The sequence below is a fragment of the Phyllostomus hastatus genome, unplaced genomic scaffold (genome assembly GCF_019186645.2).
Source record: "Phyllostomus hastatus isolate PE091 unplaced genomic scaffold, TTU_PhHast_1.1 phas_scaffold_442, whole genome shotgun sequence".
In the NCBI taxonomy this organism is placed as follows: domain Eukaryota; kingdom Metazoa; phylum Chordata; class Mammalia; order Chiroptera; family Phyllostomidae; genus Phyllostomus; species Phyllostomus hastatus.
Window position 1 is genome coordinate 6,072,665 of NW_025334030.1, and position 16,855 is coordinate 6,089,519.

Genomic DNA, 16,855 nt, shown 5'->3' on the forward strand with positions numbered 1-16,855 from the left:
GTTGGGATAATGAATCCATTTTACTTGCACAGAGCTGGATGCCACGAGAAACAGGTATTACACTTCAATGATTGTGTTCAATATTTGTCAGTTTTTATCCCTCCATATAGTAATGCCTTTAAAATGCCTTTTTCCCCAAACAGTAATATTTGCCTCAGATGTAAGAATAAGTTTTGACAGATTTCGGAACTGCATGACAGCAACTGTGATCTCAAAAACCATTATTACAACTAATCCAGGTAAAGGTTATCTGAACTTTATCCTTTTGGAAATGACTGTGTTAGCTATTCCAATATTTGTATATTTAAAAATGAAAACAAAGCTTGGATTTCATTTAAATTAAAAATGAATGATTGTTGCCCTGGCTGGTGTGGCTCAGTGGACAGAGTGCTGGCCTGCGAACTGAAAGGTCACTGGTTCGATTCTCTCGTGTCTCTTGCACATCGATGATTCTCTCCCTCTCTCCCTCCTTCCCCTCTCTCTAAAAATAATAAATAAAAATGAATGACTTTTAAAAATGTACCATAAGCTATGTCTTTAATATCTTTACTAAAGAAATATGAAAGACCAGGCTCATTTTTATATTATTTTAGTGTGTATATATATATATATATTTTTTTTTAAAGATTTTATTTATTCATTTTTAGAGGGGGAAGGGAGGGGGAGAGAGAGAGAGAGAGAGAAACATCAATGTGCGGTTGCTGGGGGTTATGGCCTGCAACCCAGGAATGTACCCTGGCTGGGAATCGAACCTGGGACACTTTGGTTCCCAGCCCGCGCTCAATCCACTGAGCTATGCTAGCCAGGGATTTTTAGTTTATATTTTAAAAATTGAATTTTGAGAGAGAAGGGAAGGGAGGGAGAAGGAGAGAAACATTAATGTGAGAGAGAAACATAGATCAGTTAGTTGCCTCTCATACATGCCCTGACTAGGGACTGAACCCACAACCCAGGCATATGCCCTGATGAGGAATCAAACCCCCAGTGACCCTTCACCCTGCAGGATGATGCCCAACAAACTGAGCCACACCAGTCAGGGCCAGACTCATTTTTAAAGCATCACCCCTTGTGATGAATTTTGAAAGGTCAATGCTATAGCTTAGATAACCTAAACTATTGACTATTTAAAATAAATTTTGTTTTACTACATTTAAATAACTTAGTGCTAGAGCACCAAGAACATATGTGTAGTATTATCAGTTCATAACTGTAATTAAATGTTCAGCAGGCCCACTGGAATGGTTGTTGAAAGGAGCTGTAGCTTATTTGAGCATGAAATCAGGGGAACAGGGCCTGGAGAGACAGGGGATTGGAACTTGTAAGCATCTTCAAAGTGCTTTGTGGTGCAGAGAGAGGTCAACCCAACACTAAAGAAGAGTGCAGAATTCCCCAAAATTGAATTATCCTTCACAGTTTCAAGAGATATAAATATAGCATGTCATCTTAAACATAAGCTCACTCTACTGGTCAATAACAAAGCATCAAGGGTTATTGAGAACTACAAAGCAATATTATATCTTTGACCAAACCATTATTTGAGTTTTTAAAAGCAGAAGTACTATGATATATGATATAAAAGAACAAGACTCAGGGTACTTTTCTATATAAGTACCCTGAATCTTCACATCCACCACAGAGTGTTGTCTCCTTGAAAGCAGTGTCATGGGAGATTATGCGACACTCAGTGACTTGTTCTTTGCTGAACTCTCATCTACTGAGCACATGCTGTGTGGTGGGCACTGTTCTGGGGTACAATGATAAGACACAAATATCTCCACTTTCATGGAGCTCACATTCCAGCAGGTAGAGGCAGATAATAAACAATAAACGTACCACACCCGTGAATTACAGAATATTTAAGAAGCAAAAGAGGAGCAGAGTCAGGAGGGTCCAGAATGCCACGGTATGGTGATTGTTTATAGAGGATAGTCAGATAGGCTTCTTTGGGGCCAGGGGATGAAATTTGAGCAAAGATGTGTTGAGGCAGTTAGAGGTTTAACCACAGCAAAAAGGGCCAGGCAGAGGGAACAGCCAGTGCAAAGGCCCTGAGGTTGGAATGTGGCTGCCTATGGGCAGAACAGCAAGGTGACCAGCGTGGCTGGAGCTGATAAAGTGGGGGCAGAGAAGTTCAAGTTCACAGAAAAAATGGTGGTGATCAAGAAAGCCTTACAGGGTGCCCTGGTTGGTGTGGCTCAGTGGATTGAGTGCAGGCCTCCAAACCAAAGGGTTGCCAGTTTGATTCCCAGTCAGGGCACATGCCTGGCTGGTTGCAGGCTGGTCCCCAGTAGGGGTGCATGATAGGCAACCACACCTTGATGTTTTTCTCCCTATCTCCTTGCCCTCTCTCTGGGAAAAAAAAAAGATCAAATATATATATACATATATATACATACATACATACATACATACATACATATATATATATATATATATATAAGACCTCCTGTAAGGAGGTCTTACAGGCCAATAAAAAAATGTTGCTGGCTTTTTACACTGTAGGAAAAGGAGGGACCAGGTGAGGGTTTGGAGTAGAGCAGTGACAGTATCTAAGTTCTAAAAGGATTGCTGTGGCTGCTTTGTAGTAAATTGGTGGTGATACAACCATAGTCTTATTCTTTAATCCCCCCCCCTTTTTTGAGGGGTATATATACCATGGTTTATTATTTTAGTAATTTATTAATATAGTATTTAATTAATTAATTTATTATTATTATCTTTAGTAACATCAGTGATGGAAAATCTCCATCCTTTAAGGGTAAATTTGGCCTGGGAAAATATCTAAAAGACAGTTGGACTTATCTTTTGAAAAAGGTTATCAAGCCTGACAAGACTAATTGTATCAAAAATTCAAGACTAAGTTAATGAGACAGACATTTAATGGATGTTTTACATTTGGCTCTGAAAACATTAAAATGCCAAAGTGTTTTGAGCAATGCCAACATTAGAATAAATACCTTTTTCTCAAGGAGACAATTTAAAAGAGAGTACTTATAAGGGTGCATGAATTTCAATGTGCTTGTTTAAATCAGTCTTATTTCTAATGTTCTACACCTGCCATGTAGAAAATAAAACTTCTAATGGCTTAAGCCTCTATCCTAGCCAGGATATCCAGGCTTCCTTTTTCTCTGCCCTCAGAGCCTTTATCAGGTAAGGAAGGCAGAACTCCTGACAGACCCCGATAGCCCTGTTGTCAGTAGGGATCTTGATGGCAGTGCCTGCACCACACTCTTCCTATCAGCTTTCCTTCCAGGAAGCTCATTGGTTTGATTTCTATGGCACCACTTCAGCATCTGCTTTCATCTAGTGTGCAGTAATTCTTAGTGTTTTAAAAACATTCATTCATTCATTCACTCATTAATTTATAAGTATATATTGAATGTCTTTTATTTGCCAAATGCTAAGATAAATCCTTTCCGGAATAAGGCAGGACATGAGTGGATGGATGGTCAGATGAGTGGAAAGATAGTCGCTGTGTGCACTGGATACTGGAAATACAGAGATGAAAAGGGAAAACTGCTTACAAGGAATTTCAGTCTAGTTCTGAGAAAGAACAGTGGTAAGATTTGTGGTGTTATAGGAGCAAAGAAGAAGAAACACCTAACTGCCTAGTTGGTTAAGTTCCAGGCATTGTCAGGATGATTGGTAGAATGTTGGGGTGGATGAGGGAGGACTGAAAGACAATCAGGTATTGGAGCAGAGGTTGGGGTGTCAGAGTCACATGAGAGCTCTCTTTCAAAATCACATTCTTGCCTTCTGGCACCCTATCTGAGTATTCCTAAGGATACTCACACCCCAAGTTGAGGAGCAAACCTTTCAAATAATCTTTTTTAAAAAATTGTTTTTTCTGATTAGAAAAGAAATAACATGAAGTTCAGAAAATAACAAAATTATAAAAAGGAAAAAAGATCACCTATAATCTACTGTCTTATGACAGAGAATCATTTCTTTAATATATATTCTTTGAGATAATTTTGCATATATATGTACATTTTTTAATCAAAAGGAAATTGTTCTGCATATTTTGTAGGCTGCTCACTATACTAACAATAGCTGTGTACATGTTAATAGAATGCTACTTCACATTGTTAATGTCTGCCTAATATTCTATTTGATTGCATTCTTTTATGTCTTCACTTTTTTACCATTAAAAATAATTTTGGATCATTGACAGTTATTTAAAAAGTAATCAGTTTGATTTTTAATTATTACATATTTTCAATTTAAGATACACCAGAAGCTAACATCCTATTGAATTTTATAAGAGAAAATAAAGAAACAAGTCTTTTGGATGATGAAATTAACAGTTACCTGAAAGAATCCATAAATTGTAAGTGACCTTTAAATATTATTTGAAGTTTTAAAAGGCCAAAATTGGGGACTGTGGTGCTTTATTTTACATAGTGAAAGATACTGTAGTCTTACTCTGTAACTACTATATTTCTGCTTTTCAAAATAGTTTCTATAACCTTTTGCCAATCTGAGGAGAGCTGAAAAATCAAATTGACTGTATTTTTCTTGTTGATTTTTTTGTTTTCTTTTTTCAATTATATTGTATTGATTGTGCTGTTACAATGGTCCCAATTTTTTCCTCCTTGGCCCCCCTCCACCCAGCATCCCCCATGCCCTCAGGCAGTTCCCACATCTTTATTCATGTCCACGGGTCATGCATATAAGTTCTTTGGCTTCTCCATTTCCTGTACTATACTTTACATGCCCTTGACTATTCTGTAACTACCTATTTGTGCTTTTTAATACCTTCACCTTTGCACCTGTTCCCCCAATCCCCCCTCCCATCTGGCTGCCATCAACCCATTCTCTGTACCTATGAATATGTTTCTGTTCTGCTTATTTGCGTGGTTTGTTTTTTAGATTCAATTGTTGATAGATATGCATTTGTTGCCATTTTATTGTTCATATTTTTTATCTTCTTTTTATTAAATAAATCTCTTCAACATTTCATATAATAATGGCTTGGTGATGATGAACTCCTTTAGCTTTTGCTTGTCTGGGAAACTCTTTGTCTGCCCTTCAATTCTAAATGATAGGTTTGCTGGATAGAGTAATCTAGATCGTAGGTCCTTGCTTTTCATCACTTTGATTATTCCTTGCCATCCCTTCCAGCCTGCAAAGTTACTTTTGAGAAACGAGCTGACAGTCTTATGGGAATTCTGTTGTAGGTAACTATCTTTTCTCTCCCTGTTTTTAAGATTCTCTCTTTATCTTTAATCTTTGTCATTGAATTATGATGTATCTTGGAGTGTGCCTCTTTGCATCTATCTTGATTGGGACTCAGTGCTTCCTGGACCTGCATGTCTATTTCCTTCACCTAATTAGGGAAGTTTTCTTTCATTATTTTTTCAAATAGATTTTCAATTTCTTGCTCTTCTCTTCTTCTGGCACCCCGATGATGCAAATGTTGGTACACTTGAAGTTGTTCTAGAGGCTCCTTATACTATCCTTGTTTTTTTGTGTGTTTGCTTTTAATTCTTTTTTTTCTTGCTGTTCTGTGTGGTTGGTTTTTTTTTTTTTTTGCTTCCTTATGTTCTAAAACATTGATTTAATTCTCAGCTTCATCTACTTTGCTATTGATTCCCTGTAAATTGTTCTTTATTTTAATTAGTGTATCCTTCATTTCTGACTGAATCCTTTCTATGCTGTTGAGGTCCTCACTAAGTTCCTTGAGCATCCTTATAACTAGTGTTTTGAACTCTGTATCTGATAGACTGCTTATCTTCATTTTGTTTATTCTTTTTCTGTTGTTTTAATCTGTTCTTTCATTTGGGCCATGTTTCTTTGTCTCCTCATTTTGGCAGCCTCCCTATGTTTGTTTCTATGTATTAGGTAGAGCTGCTTTGACTCTGTGCCTAAGGTAGTAGGTGTCCTGTGGGGTCCTGTGGCACAGCCTTCCCTATCACCCAAGCTGGGTACTTGAGGTGCACCCCCGATTTGGGCAGAGTACACCCTCCTCTTGTAGTTGAGCCCTGGTTGCTGTTGGCAGGTCAATGGGAGGGATTTACCCAGGCCAGTCAGTTGCAACAACTGGCCTTGACCACCAACCTCTGCTGTCCGTGGAGGATCAGCTGTGCAGGGGCCCACTCCACAGAGCAGGGCTTACTTCTACAGGGCTCTGGTGCCCACTTGTGTTCTTTCTGGGGCCATTTGGCATAAGCTATAAAGTGACTGGCAGCTGATTTCCTCTTGTGCTAGGCCTGGAGGTGCCCTGGAGAGGCCAGGCTATGAACCAAGGCCAGCTGTTGCTAGTGCTTGGCCTGGGGCCACTTAGCAAGGTACAAGGGCTTAGTGAGGCCAGCTGCTGCTTGTTTGAGAGGATTTAGGAAGATCAGAAGCTTGTGCCAAGATAAGTCATTCATATGGAAAACCACTGTTAACTGCTTGGGTGGGCCTGTAAATTGGGTGGGGCACTGTCAGGGAATCATCAGGGTGGGGCAAACAGTGTGAACCTGGTTGGTGGAGTCTCCAATATGGTGTCCTCAGCACTTTGTGGCTCTGTGGGGGGAGGGCTCAGAAGAGGAGCAATGGCCTCTGCCCGCAGTTCTGTCTTGGAGAAAGCTGCCCCCCTGCTCTCACCCTGAAGCCAGACACTTCAGTTCCCTACCATATGCCAGTGGTGACTTTCAAGCTGCTGCCCTGGTGCTGGAGCTCAGTGGGAGTGAGTCTGAGTAAGTCTGTGTGTGGGCCCTTTAAGAGGAACTGCCTGAGAATCCAGCAGTTTCTTCCACCGAATCTATCTCCACTGGTTTTTACAGCCAGAAGCCATGGGGACTATTTTCCTGGCACTGCAACCCTGAGCTGGGGGGCCTGAAGTGGGGCTGGGACCCCTTGCTCCCAAGATATCCCTCCTGCTTTTTATCTGCCACACAGGGTGTGGGACCAGCCCATTTGTCACCTCTACATCTCCGCCCCTCTTACCAGTCTGGATGGACGTGTTTTGTTCTTTAATTCTGTGGTTGCAGGACCCCTATTCAACTTGATTTCTGCTGGTTCTGAGTGATAGTTGTTCTATAGTTTAGTTGTTATTTTGATATGGTTGTGTGAGGAGATAAGCCATGTTTACCTAGGCCGCCATCTTGGAGGCAGTCACAGCCCTCAGGTCTGAGAATACAATGGCACCACCAGCTTCTACATCACTCATCTCAGGGAACATGTGCCACAAGCCCAAGGCTCACTCTCATTGATTTTTAAGAATTCTTTAGATATACTGGATATGAATCCTTTCTCTCTTCATAGATTGCTAGGGTCTCCCACTCTGTAGCTTGCCTTTTCACTATTCTAATGGCATCGTCTGATGATCATAAATTCTTCATTTTAATGAAGACTAATTTCCCATTGTTTCCTATTTTTTATTATTTTTGCTTTTATGTCCATTTATATAATCAATTTTAATATAGCAGATATAATTGTTTGCTACTTAACTGAAACTTCTGCATGTTCTTATTTGAATTTTGTAGCTTTTCTATTTGCATATAATTCTTTGGACTTCTTAGAATATATATAGAGAGAGCTATAATAACTTCTTTTTATTTTCAGTAAATACAATAGTTGATGTCTATACGGTTAAACAATTAAAGGTAAAAGCTTTGAAGAATGAAGGAAAATCTGACCCTTTCTATGGCATTCTTTATGCCTACATTTCTACACTGAACATTGATGATGACACTACAAAAGTAGTTCAAAATAAATGGTAAGCAGCCAAATTACTTTTAGCAAATTCATTCTTGTAAGAAATAAAAAAATTATTGTCAATAAATTTTAAGTTCTAAAAAAGTTTAAGCTATTCTTGCACATCACAGTGGTTATATATTTGAGAGAAATATATAAGTAGATAACCTATACTGAAGTTTCCATGGCAAGCTATTTAGATTCAAAGATTATAGTTGCCTTTTAAAGCAAAATTTAATTTACTGTGTTTCTGCAGTCCTATAAAGATATGACACTACCTGAAACTTTTTTTCCTTTTTATTAAATTTATTGGTTAACAAAATTATACAGGTTTCAGGTGCACAACTCTACAACACATCATCTGTACACTATATTGTGTCTTCATCCCCCCAAGTCAAGTCTTTGTCCATCACCACTTATCCCCCCATACTCTCCTCCCCCCTGCCACCCAGGCAGTCACCACACTCTTGTCCATGTCCATGAGTATTTTTCGTTTTTGCTTAATCCCTCCACCCCCATCAAGCCCCTCACCCCAACCCCACCTCATCCCCACAGCTTGCTTGAGAGCAAGCTGTCAGCCTGCTCTCTATCTATGAGTCTGTCATTGCCAGAAACTTTTAACTGGAATCAGAAACTGTTGTTTTATAATGTATTCGAAAATTATTTTGGTTGCCACACTCTATATAGCAAGTGACAGCACTTTAAAAAATTTTCAGGCCCTGGCTGGTGTGGCTCAGTGGATTGAGTGCCAGCCTGCGAACCAAAGGGTTGCCGGTTCTATTTCCAGTCAGGGCACATGCCTGGGTTGCAGGCTAGGTCAGGTCCCCAGTAGGGAGCGCACAAATGTCAACCACACATTGACGTTTCTCTCCCTCTCTTTCTCTCTACCTTCCCCTCTGGCTAAAATAAATAAATAAAATCTTAAAAAAAAATAAATTATTTTCAACTTCATTATAAATGATTTCCAACCACTCATAGTTCAAAATATCTACTTGCATAGAAAAATAGACCCCGATAGATTTAATAATCTTATTCAAAAGCAACATCTAAAATTTTATTGTGAAAATTTCCCTATGGATTTTTGTATTTGAAATTTTTATTGGGATAGTTCTAGATTAACATGGAATTTTAAGAAATAATCAGAAAGAGCCGATGGGCACTTTGTCCAGTTTCCTCCATTGGGGACCTTTTTAAAAACTGTAGTATCACATCATAGCCATATTGATACTAATTCAATTCATTTATTTTTGCAGATTGACATGCATTCATTTGTGTGCATTGTGTACATATGTGTGTATTAAGTTCTATATAGTTTTATCACCTATGTAGGTTTATGTACCTACTACCACAGTCAAGATAGGGACCTATGGAATTTTTTAATCCTCACCTGAGGAAATGCTTATTGGTTTTTTTAGAAAGAGAGGAAGGGAGAGAGAGAAAAACATCCACATGAGAGAGAAACATTAATTGGTTGCCTTCTGCATATGCCCCAATCAGGCATTGAACTCACAACCTAGGTATGTGTCCTGACTGGGAATCGAACCTGCAAACTTTTTGGTGTACAAGAAGATGCTTCAACCAACTAACTTAGCCACCTGGCCAGGGCTGACCAATGGGTTTTTAAAGCACTTTATGATTTGGTATTAAAGTTGAAAAAAACTAATGTGGAGGCTGCTGGTAAGGCAGGGTTGTTGTTGTTGTTGTTTTGAAAAATATTTTTCACAAATTTAAATAATTTTTGTTTCATTTTCCTACATTTTTAATATTGATATGTGAGGAAAAGCATCTAAAATTTACTTTTAAAGTGATCTGTAGCTAAATAAGAAATCACTATCCTTAGATCACTCCCTTCTTTTTGAGGAATTTGAATTAGTTCTCTTCAAATTGGCTAAAATAAGACCTGCTTAAAAATATGGAATAGCATCTAATTACTTAAAGAGAGGTGAATCTGTCACTGGCAGTACTAACAACATTTAGGATGTGAACCTGCCCAACCTAGGGTTTTCCGTAGGTGTGCACACGACCTAGTACAGTACCATCAACTGAGCATTGGTGGAACCTAGGCTTTCTAGGCCAAGACACAATTCCTGCCTTCAGAACACTGAGCCGGGGAGCTAGTATGGACATACCTGCAATGACTAGGAATACCATGTGACAGGATATAGTCAGTGCTGAAATATAAGTTATGCAACTGTTCAGAGAAAGGAAGGGGTGAAGGCTGGGGTGCAGGAAAGAAAGGCCCCAGTAGGGAAACGAGCCTGGGCAGGATCCAGCCCTGTGGTAGAAGGTAGGAAGCAGGATAGTGAGCTTATGCCAGTTTCAGATGGATTGCAAATACTGAAAATGAGACTGACTGGGAACACATGTTTCATTATTTCTTGTAATTTTGTATATTTGTCTTGTATACTGCTCGATGCTGAGCACTCTGAAATTACTTCGATTTAGACTTTTAAGTGATAATTCTGCTAAAAAGTAGGTTTGTCACTTAGGGCCTTTACATTTTATCATTGTCCTTTGTTTCTTTTCAGTTCAGGCTGTGGTTACAATATACATGAAGCATCCAGCGTTTGTACAACTTGCAATAAAGATTCTTCAGAGTTTAAATCTGTTATTCTCAGCTTTGATATGCTAATTGATCTTACAGATCACACAGGGACCCTCCATTCCTGTAGTCTCACAGGAAGTGTTGCTGAGGAGACTTTGGGCTGCACGGTAAATAGCAAAAAGGAAACTATGTTTAGAAATATTTCCAAATCGGATTCTCTTCCTCCAGAATATAGGTGATTTTGGTGAACATTTGTTAGAAATTAATTTATTAATAAAGAGGTCTGTGAAAGACCAATCTTGATTTAAATATACATTGCTTTCTTTAAGAATGAACAAAAATTTACATATTATATACTGAAATCATAGCTAATATTAACTATTAGGAATAATGACAGAGGTCCTGGACCATAATGAAGAATAAACTAAACATTTATATAGTCAAGTTACAGTGGGTAAAACAACACAATGGAGATGTCCATCAGCTATGAGGCGGTTCTTCCAGAAGGAGGATTTGGCCATATTTCACCTATCCAGCTGTATAAAGTCAGCCATGAGTATTCTCCTTTTGTACTACAGGACAGCAGCAGATACTTAGAGAGTAGATTGTGCACTTGATGATAAGCGTTTGTTTTTTTATTGTTAAAACCAGCTTCTGACGTTTACCATTAAACCTCAGTTCCAAGCGATTCCCAGTTTGTCAAGGGGAGTTTTCTGTGGTAAGCCACCTGATTAGCTTCAGAGATTCAGTTTAGAGCAGGTCTCTGGCCTTATCTCCTCCATCAAGAGAATTGAGCTGTAATTACTGTAAATAAAATTGTACTTCTAGTGAGCAAATTGAAATTTCACCTTCTTGACAAGATGAGTTATCTATATATACTTTGGAAATCTTTGTTTGATTTTTTTTTAACCAGGTAAATGAGTTTCTTGCAATGACGGATGAACAGAAAACAGCATTGAAGTGGCAATTTCTTTTGGAAAGAAGCAAAATTTATTTAAAAGTTAGTGTATTTTATAGTACTATGTTATTCTATATATTCAAACAAAATAAAGTCCTACAGTGTGACATAATAAATTAGGGAATTTGTTATTTTTAATAATTCCCAACTCCCAGATGTGCAGAAGGATCTGGCTGCTATAGAAACAATGGAAGTAATCAGGTTTTTTCATATAGGATAAAGTAGTCACAAATGATACCAAAGAAATAGGCCAACAAAGAAAATATCCAGTAGTGTTAACTCCAAGACTAGGCACCTGGCTTTAGAGTCAAGCTGGGTCTCCCCACCCCCACAACCCATGTGGCAACCCATGAAGTGCTCTCCTCACTTCAGTGAGCAGGATACAGTTGCATGTAGTTAAATACTTAGATGCTGGGGTAAGACACGCTCAGGTAAGAATCTCAATTCCACCGTTCCTCAGCCTATGTGATCCTGGGGAGGTTAATTAACTTCTCTAAGCCTCTAAAATTCTGTGATCCTCCTGCAGCACTAGTAGCATTACAGTTTTGGGGGATCATAGAATCTTAGTGTTAAAGGTGTAAAAAGGGGAGAGGGACAAATTCCCCTTGTTTTGCAAATGAGGAAAATGAGACAGAAATGTTGCCACTAGCCTCAAGTCACAAGTGAGATAGGGCCACTGCCTATATTATTTCTCTCCTCTCATTGTCTAAAATGTTTCCTCCTTTACACTCTTTAACAGTTGGAAGCTCTTGTATAAGTGAGTTAAATCTGGTTATATTTACTGTACTAGAACTTAACATTGAGAAAAATGTAAAACATATTTCTGATCATGCATTTTCTTAGCTGTAGTGATATCATCTGTGTTATGTAGTCTCAAGAAAACTACAGTGCATTCTGATGAAAGAATGAGAATAAAAAAAGCAAATAGCGTCTTAGTATTATTAGGAAAATACAGGGTCTGGCAGAAGTAATGCCTGCTTGAGTGTGGTTCATAGGATAGATTACATATTAATGGGTGTAATAATTTATAGTTTTAGTTTGAACATTTCACCTAAAATGTCATATGGTGTGCTTGAGTGTGGTATTGTTATATTACAGAATTATATGCTTATGATTTTTAATAAAAGATGTTATAATGAAAAGGGGGCATTATTTGTGCCAGACCCTATAGTTGTGATCTCATGGATACCCTGAAAGAGTCTTTGTGAATACTGCGTCACTCCATCTCAGCCTCATAAGTAGGTTTTTCCATTTTCTAGTGCCTTCCTTCCCTGTGGCCTCAAGTATATCTGAACAGGTTTCAGACATGGAGTCACAAATGGCTTCACCAATATTTCTAGGACCTTGGTTTGAGGATCCTTCATTACTAGGCTGAAGGAGGGAAATTACAATAATATGCTGCATCTCTTCCACCATTAGACATAACTACTGTCTATTTTCAAATCATAATATACTCAGATCCTTGACCAATTTTATTTTTCCTCCAAACAGGAGATACAACTTGCTAATGAGTTTGATCAATTTAAGTACATGCCAACTTAGAGTTTTCCAAACTTAACTCAAATGTAACAACAAATTTCTCTCAAGTAAAAGGACATTGTACCTTTCCCAAGACTATGTTAAAAGATATTTAAGTCAGGAGTTCCGGCCAAGATGGAGGTGTAGGCAGACACACTGTGCCTCCTCGTACAACCAAAAGAAAGATAACAAATTGAAAAACAAAAAACAACCAGAACTGACAGAAAATCGAACTGTATAAAAGTCCAACAACCAAGGAATTGAAGAGGACACATTTATCCAGACTGATAGGAGGGATGGAGATAGTCAGCCTGTTGGAGAGGACTTGTAGCAAGGCAGTAGCTGGAGGATCTGGTGAGGTGGTGGCTGGTGGACCAGGCGGTCCCACATTTGCAAGCAGATGAACTGGGAGGAACAGTTGGGGAGGGAGACAGACCGGGCAACCCAGGGTCCCAGCACAGAGAAATAAAGCCTCAAACTTCTGACTGAAATCACCTGTGGGGGTTGAGGTGGCAGTGGGAGAAACTCCCAGCTTCACAGGAGAGTTCATTGGAGAGACCCACAGGGTTTTTGTACGTACACAAAACCACCCACCCAGGAATCAGCACGAGAAGGGCCCAATTTGATAGTGGGTAGCAGGGGAAGTGACTGAAAACTGGCAGAGAGTGGAGCAAGCACCATTGTTCCTTCTTGGACCCCTCCCCCACAGATAGCATCACAATGCAGGGAGGTGGGTTGCCCCACTCTAGTAAACACCTAAGGCTCCACCCCTTACTAAGTAACAGGTGTGCTGAGACCAAAAAAAAAAAAAAAAAAGGCCCAAACGAAAGAACAGATCAGAGCTCCAGAAAAAAATACAACTAAGTGACAAACAGATAGCCAACCTATCAGATACACAGTTCAAAACACTGGTAATCAGGATGCCCACAGAATTGGTTGAATTTGGTCATAAATTAGAGGAAAAAATGAAGGCTATGCTAACTGAAATAACTTAGGGAGCCAATAGCAATGGGAAGGAAACTGGGACTCAAATCAATGGTGTGGAACAGAAGGAAGAAATATTCAACTAGAACAGATTGGAGAAACAAGAATTCAAAAAAATGAGGAGAGGCTTAGGAACCTCCAGGACTTTTTTAAATGTTCCAGCATCTGAATCATAGGGGTACCATAAGGAGAAGAGGAACAGCAAGAAATTGAAAACTTATTTGAAAACATAATGAAAGGGAACTTCCCCAATCTGGCAAAGGAAATAGACTTCCAGGAAGCTCAGAGAGCCCCAAAGAAGTTGGACCCAAGGAGGAACACACCAAGGCACATCATAATCACATTAGCCAAGATTAAAGATAAGGAGAGAATCTTAAAAGCAGCAAGAGAAAAGGAGATAGTTATCTACAAAGGAGTTTCCATAAGACTGTCAGCTGATTCTCAAAATAAATCTTGCAGGCAAGAAGGGACTGGGAAGAAGTATTCAAAGTCATGAAAGTCAAGGACCTACATCCAAGGTTACTATATCCAGCAAAGCTATCAGTTAGAATGGAAGGGCAGATAAAGTGCTTCCCACACAAGGTGTAGTGAAAGGAGTTCATCATCACGAAACCCTTATTATATAAAATGGTAAAGGGACTTATCTAAGAAAAAGAAGACCAAAACTATGAACAATAAAATGACAACAGTGTCACACAGTTATTAACAACTGAACCTAAAAACAAACTCAGCAAACAAGTAGAACAGGAACAGAACCACAGAAATGGAGATCACATGGAGGGTTATCTGCGGAGAGTGGGAGAGGGGAGAATGGAGAAAAGGTACAGGGAGTAAGAGGCATAAATGGTAGGTACAAACTAGACAGGGGGAGGTCAAGAATAGTATAGAAAATGTAGAAGCCAAAGAACTTATATGTAGGACCCATGAACATGAACTAAAGGGAGGGAATACAGGTGAGAGGGAGTGTGCAGGGCAGAGGGGAATAAAGGGGGGGGAATGGGATAACTAATAGCATAATCAATAAAATATATTTAATAAAAATAAAGATATTTAAGTCAGATATAAATGATTATATAATAAAATGTAGTAAAGATCATGAGAATCAAACACAATTTCAGTTATAAATCAATTATAAAAGAACAGTTAATTTTAAAAATAACTTGCATTACTCTGCTAATATTACAAAAACAAAATATTCTATATATAGGATACTATATATTTATCATATTTCAATTAAAAACAATAGCTACCAGTGGACTGAGCGCGGGCTGCGAACCAAAGCATCACAGGTTCAATTCCCAGTCAGGGCACATGCCTGGGTTGCAGCCACGGCCCCAAACAACTGCACATTGATGTTTCTCTCTCTCTCTTCCTCCCTTCCCTCTCTAAAAAAATTAATAAATAATTAAAAATCTAAAAAAAAAAGGATGGTCAGTCTTTAAAAAAAACAATGGCTACTTAAAATGATTCTGTTGGAGGGATTTCAAAGTGAGGTATATCAATGTTTCAAACATACCATTATTAGACTTATAATATCCTTATAAGTCTACTATTTGTATTAAGAAGTGTTTCCAAGAAGGATAAAATCATGACTCTCATACAAAAGTAAAATGAACACATGTCAAAGATTTAATTTAATTCATTAATTAATGAAGGAATCAAGGTGTAAAAATGAGTTCAAAGGAGAATTGGGAGAATAGATACATAGGCAGACAATCAGAAATGCTGAAATGAGTTTGCTTATAGATGTAAAACTGACCTCTTCTATAGTACAAAACCACTTTCATCTTCACCCAGACCGAATTAATTTGGATTTCTGTGAGCAGCAGCATCTGTATCACTACCTTTTTTTTTTTTTTTTACAATGTACAGCCAATGCAATGAACAGTGCAGACCATTGCAGACTTAGGCACCTAGGGAGGTGCTCTAGCCAACATCAGACCGCGAAGGAGCACTCCACTGAAAACTGCCCACTATCTTGGCTGCCCGTTTCAGTCTTTCAGAGTGTTTCCTGACATTAGTACATTTTTTCTATTAGTCTTTGAAATTAAAATGACTAGCTAATGTATCCTTCCACTCCATATTAAATAAAGTGTTGATGAAAATGCTTTGTTAATTGAAAAAATTAAGACATCATTATTAATAAATTTCAATATTCTTATAGTCTAGTAGATTGTTACTACTACAGGTTAACTTCTGTCAAACCGGTAGTTTAAACACGTTAAACCCTTTTTTTCTACATGTTGGGTTTAAAATACCAACTTCCCTACCAGAGAAAAATGACTTGGATTTTTACAAAAGCCAGATTTGTAATTCTCTTTTGAACTCTGCCTGAGACTTGAACTCTATTTGTCTTAGAGCTTTAATTGACATGTTAACATCTGTAAGCAAAACTCTTTGCAGCTCTCTGTTGCATTCTCTGTCCTGGTCATTGTCTTTCAACTTTATAAATGGTGATGTTAAAAACTAACTCACTCTTTTTCTCCCTACAGTTTTTTGTATCAGACAGAGCAAGGGGTGGATTGAGAACCAGTGTGCTCTCATGTAAACTTGCAGATCCCGTTGAAGCAAGTAGGAACTTGTCTGGACAAGGAAATATTTAAACCAGAGATACCAGTGTAAACTCTGGAAAAGAATATGAGCTTTAACTACCTTTAAAGTGGAAAATGAGTTTGAATATAGATAAAATTGTATTTTGTTCAAATATGGTAAAAATGTTTTTATAAATTGTTATGTTTTCTCTTGGTGTTGGTTTAGGGGTAAGTCTTAAATACCTATCTCACCTGAGCTCAATTTTAGAAGGCCATTTCTACTGGCTTTGCCCTCTCTCTTCCCAAGTTGGAAAATGTTTGTGTGAATAATAAACAAATTTAACCTTTTCCACAGATTGGTTTCTTTTGTTAAGCCTCTTTCCTCTGTCTCATTTGTCTGTGAAAGATCTGAACCTCTAAAAACAACTTAACTAGAGCCTGGCAATGGCTCATTCTGCTTTCCTGTAGCTGAAAGGGCCCAAACGAGAGGCTCTCTCAGCGCCAGGTGGGAACAGCAGTGGTCTGTGGCCAATGTTGTGCAACTGCTTTGAATGCCCTAGAGCCTTGTGAATCCCTTGCCTCATCCAATGATGCCTAATACGGTGGAGCTACCCAGTGCTTTTGAAGACTTGCTGACTC

At 38.5% G+C, this 16,855-nt stretch overlaps 1 protein-coding gene across 1 annotated transcript in view; it reads left to right on the forward strand.

The window, feature by feature from the left end:
- The window catches only part of MEIOB (meiosis specific with OB-fold), a 41,174-nt gene extending 24,625 nt beyond the window's left edge, over positions 1 to 16,549 (forward strand). Inside the window, exons 8-14 of the mRNA XM_045820827.1 lie at positions 2 to 54; positions 144 to 239; positions 4,226 to 4,327; positions 7,549 to 7,702; positions 10,209 to 10,392; positions 11,139 to 11,225; positions 16,178 to 16,549. Of these exons, the coding sequence (XP_045676783.1) occupies positions 2 to 54; positions 144 to 239; positions 4,226 to 4,327; positions 7,549 to 7,702; positions 10,209 to 10,392; positions 11,139 to 11,225; positions 16,178 to 16,288 (787 nt within the window). The 3' untranslated portion in view covers positions 16,289 to 16,549. The remainder of the gene's footprint in view (position 1; positions 55 to 143; positions 240 to 4,225; positions 4,328 to 7,548; positions 7,703 to 10,208; positions 10,393 to 11,138; positions 11,226 to 16,177) is intronic.
- Positions 16,550 to 16,855: the final 306 nt, after the last annotated feature.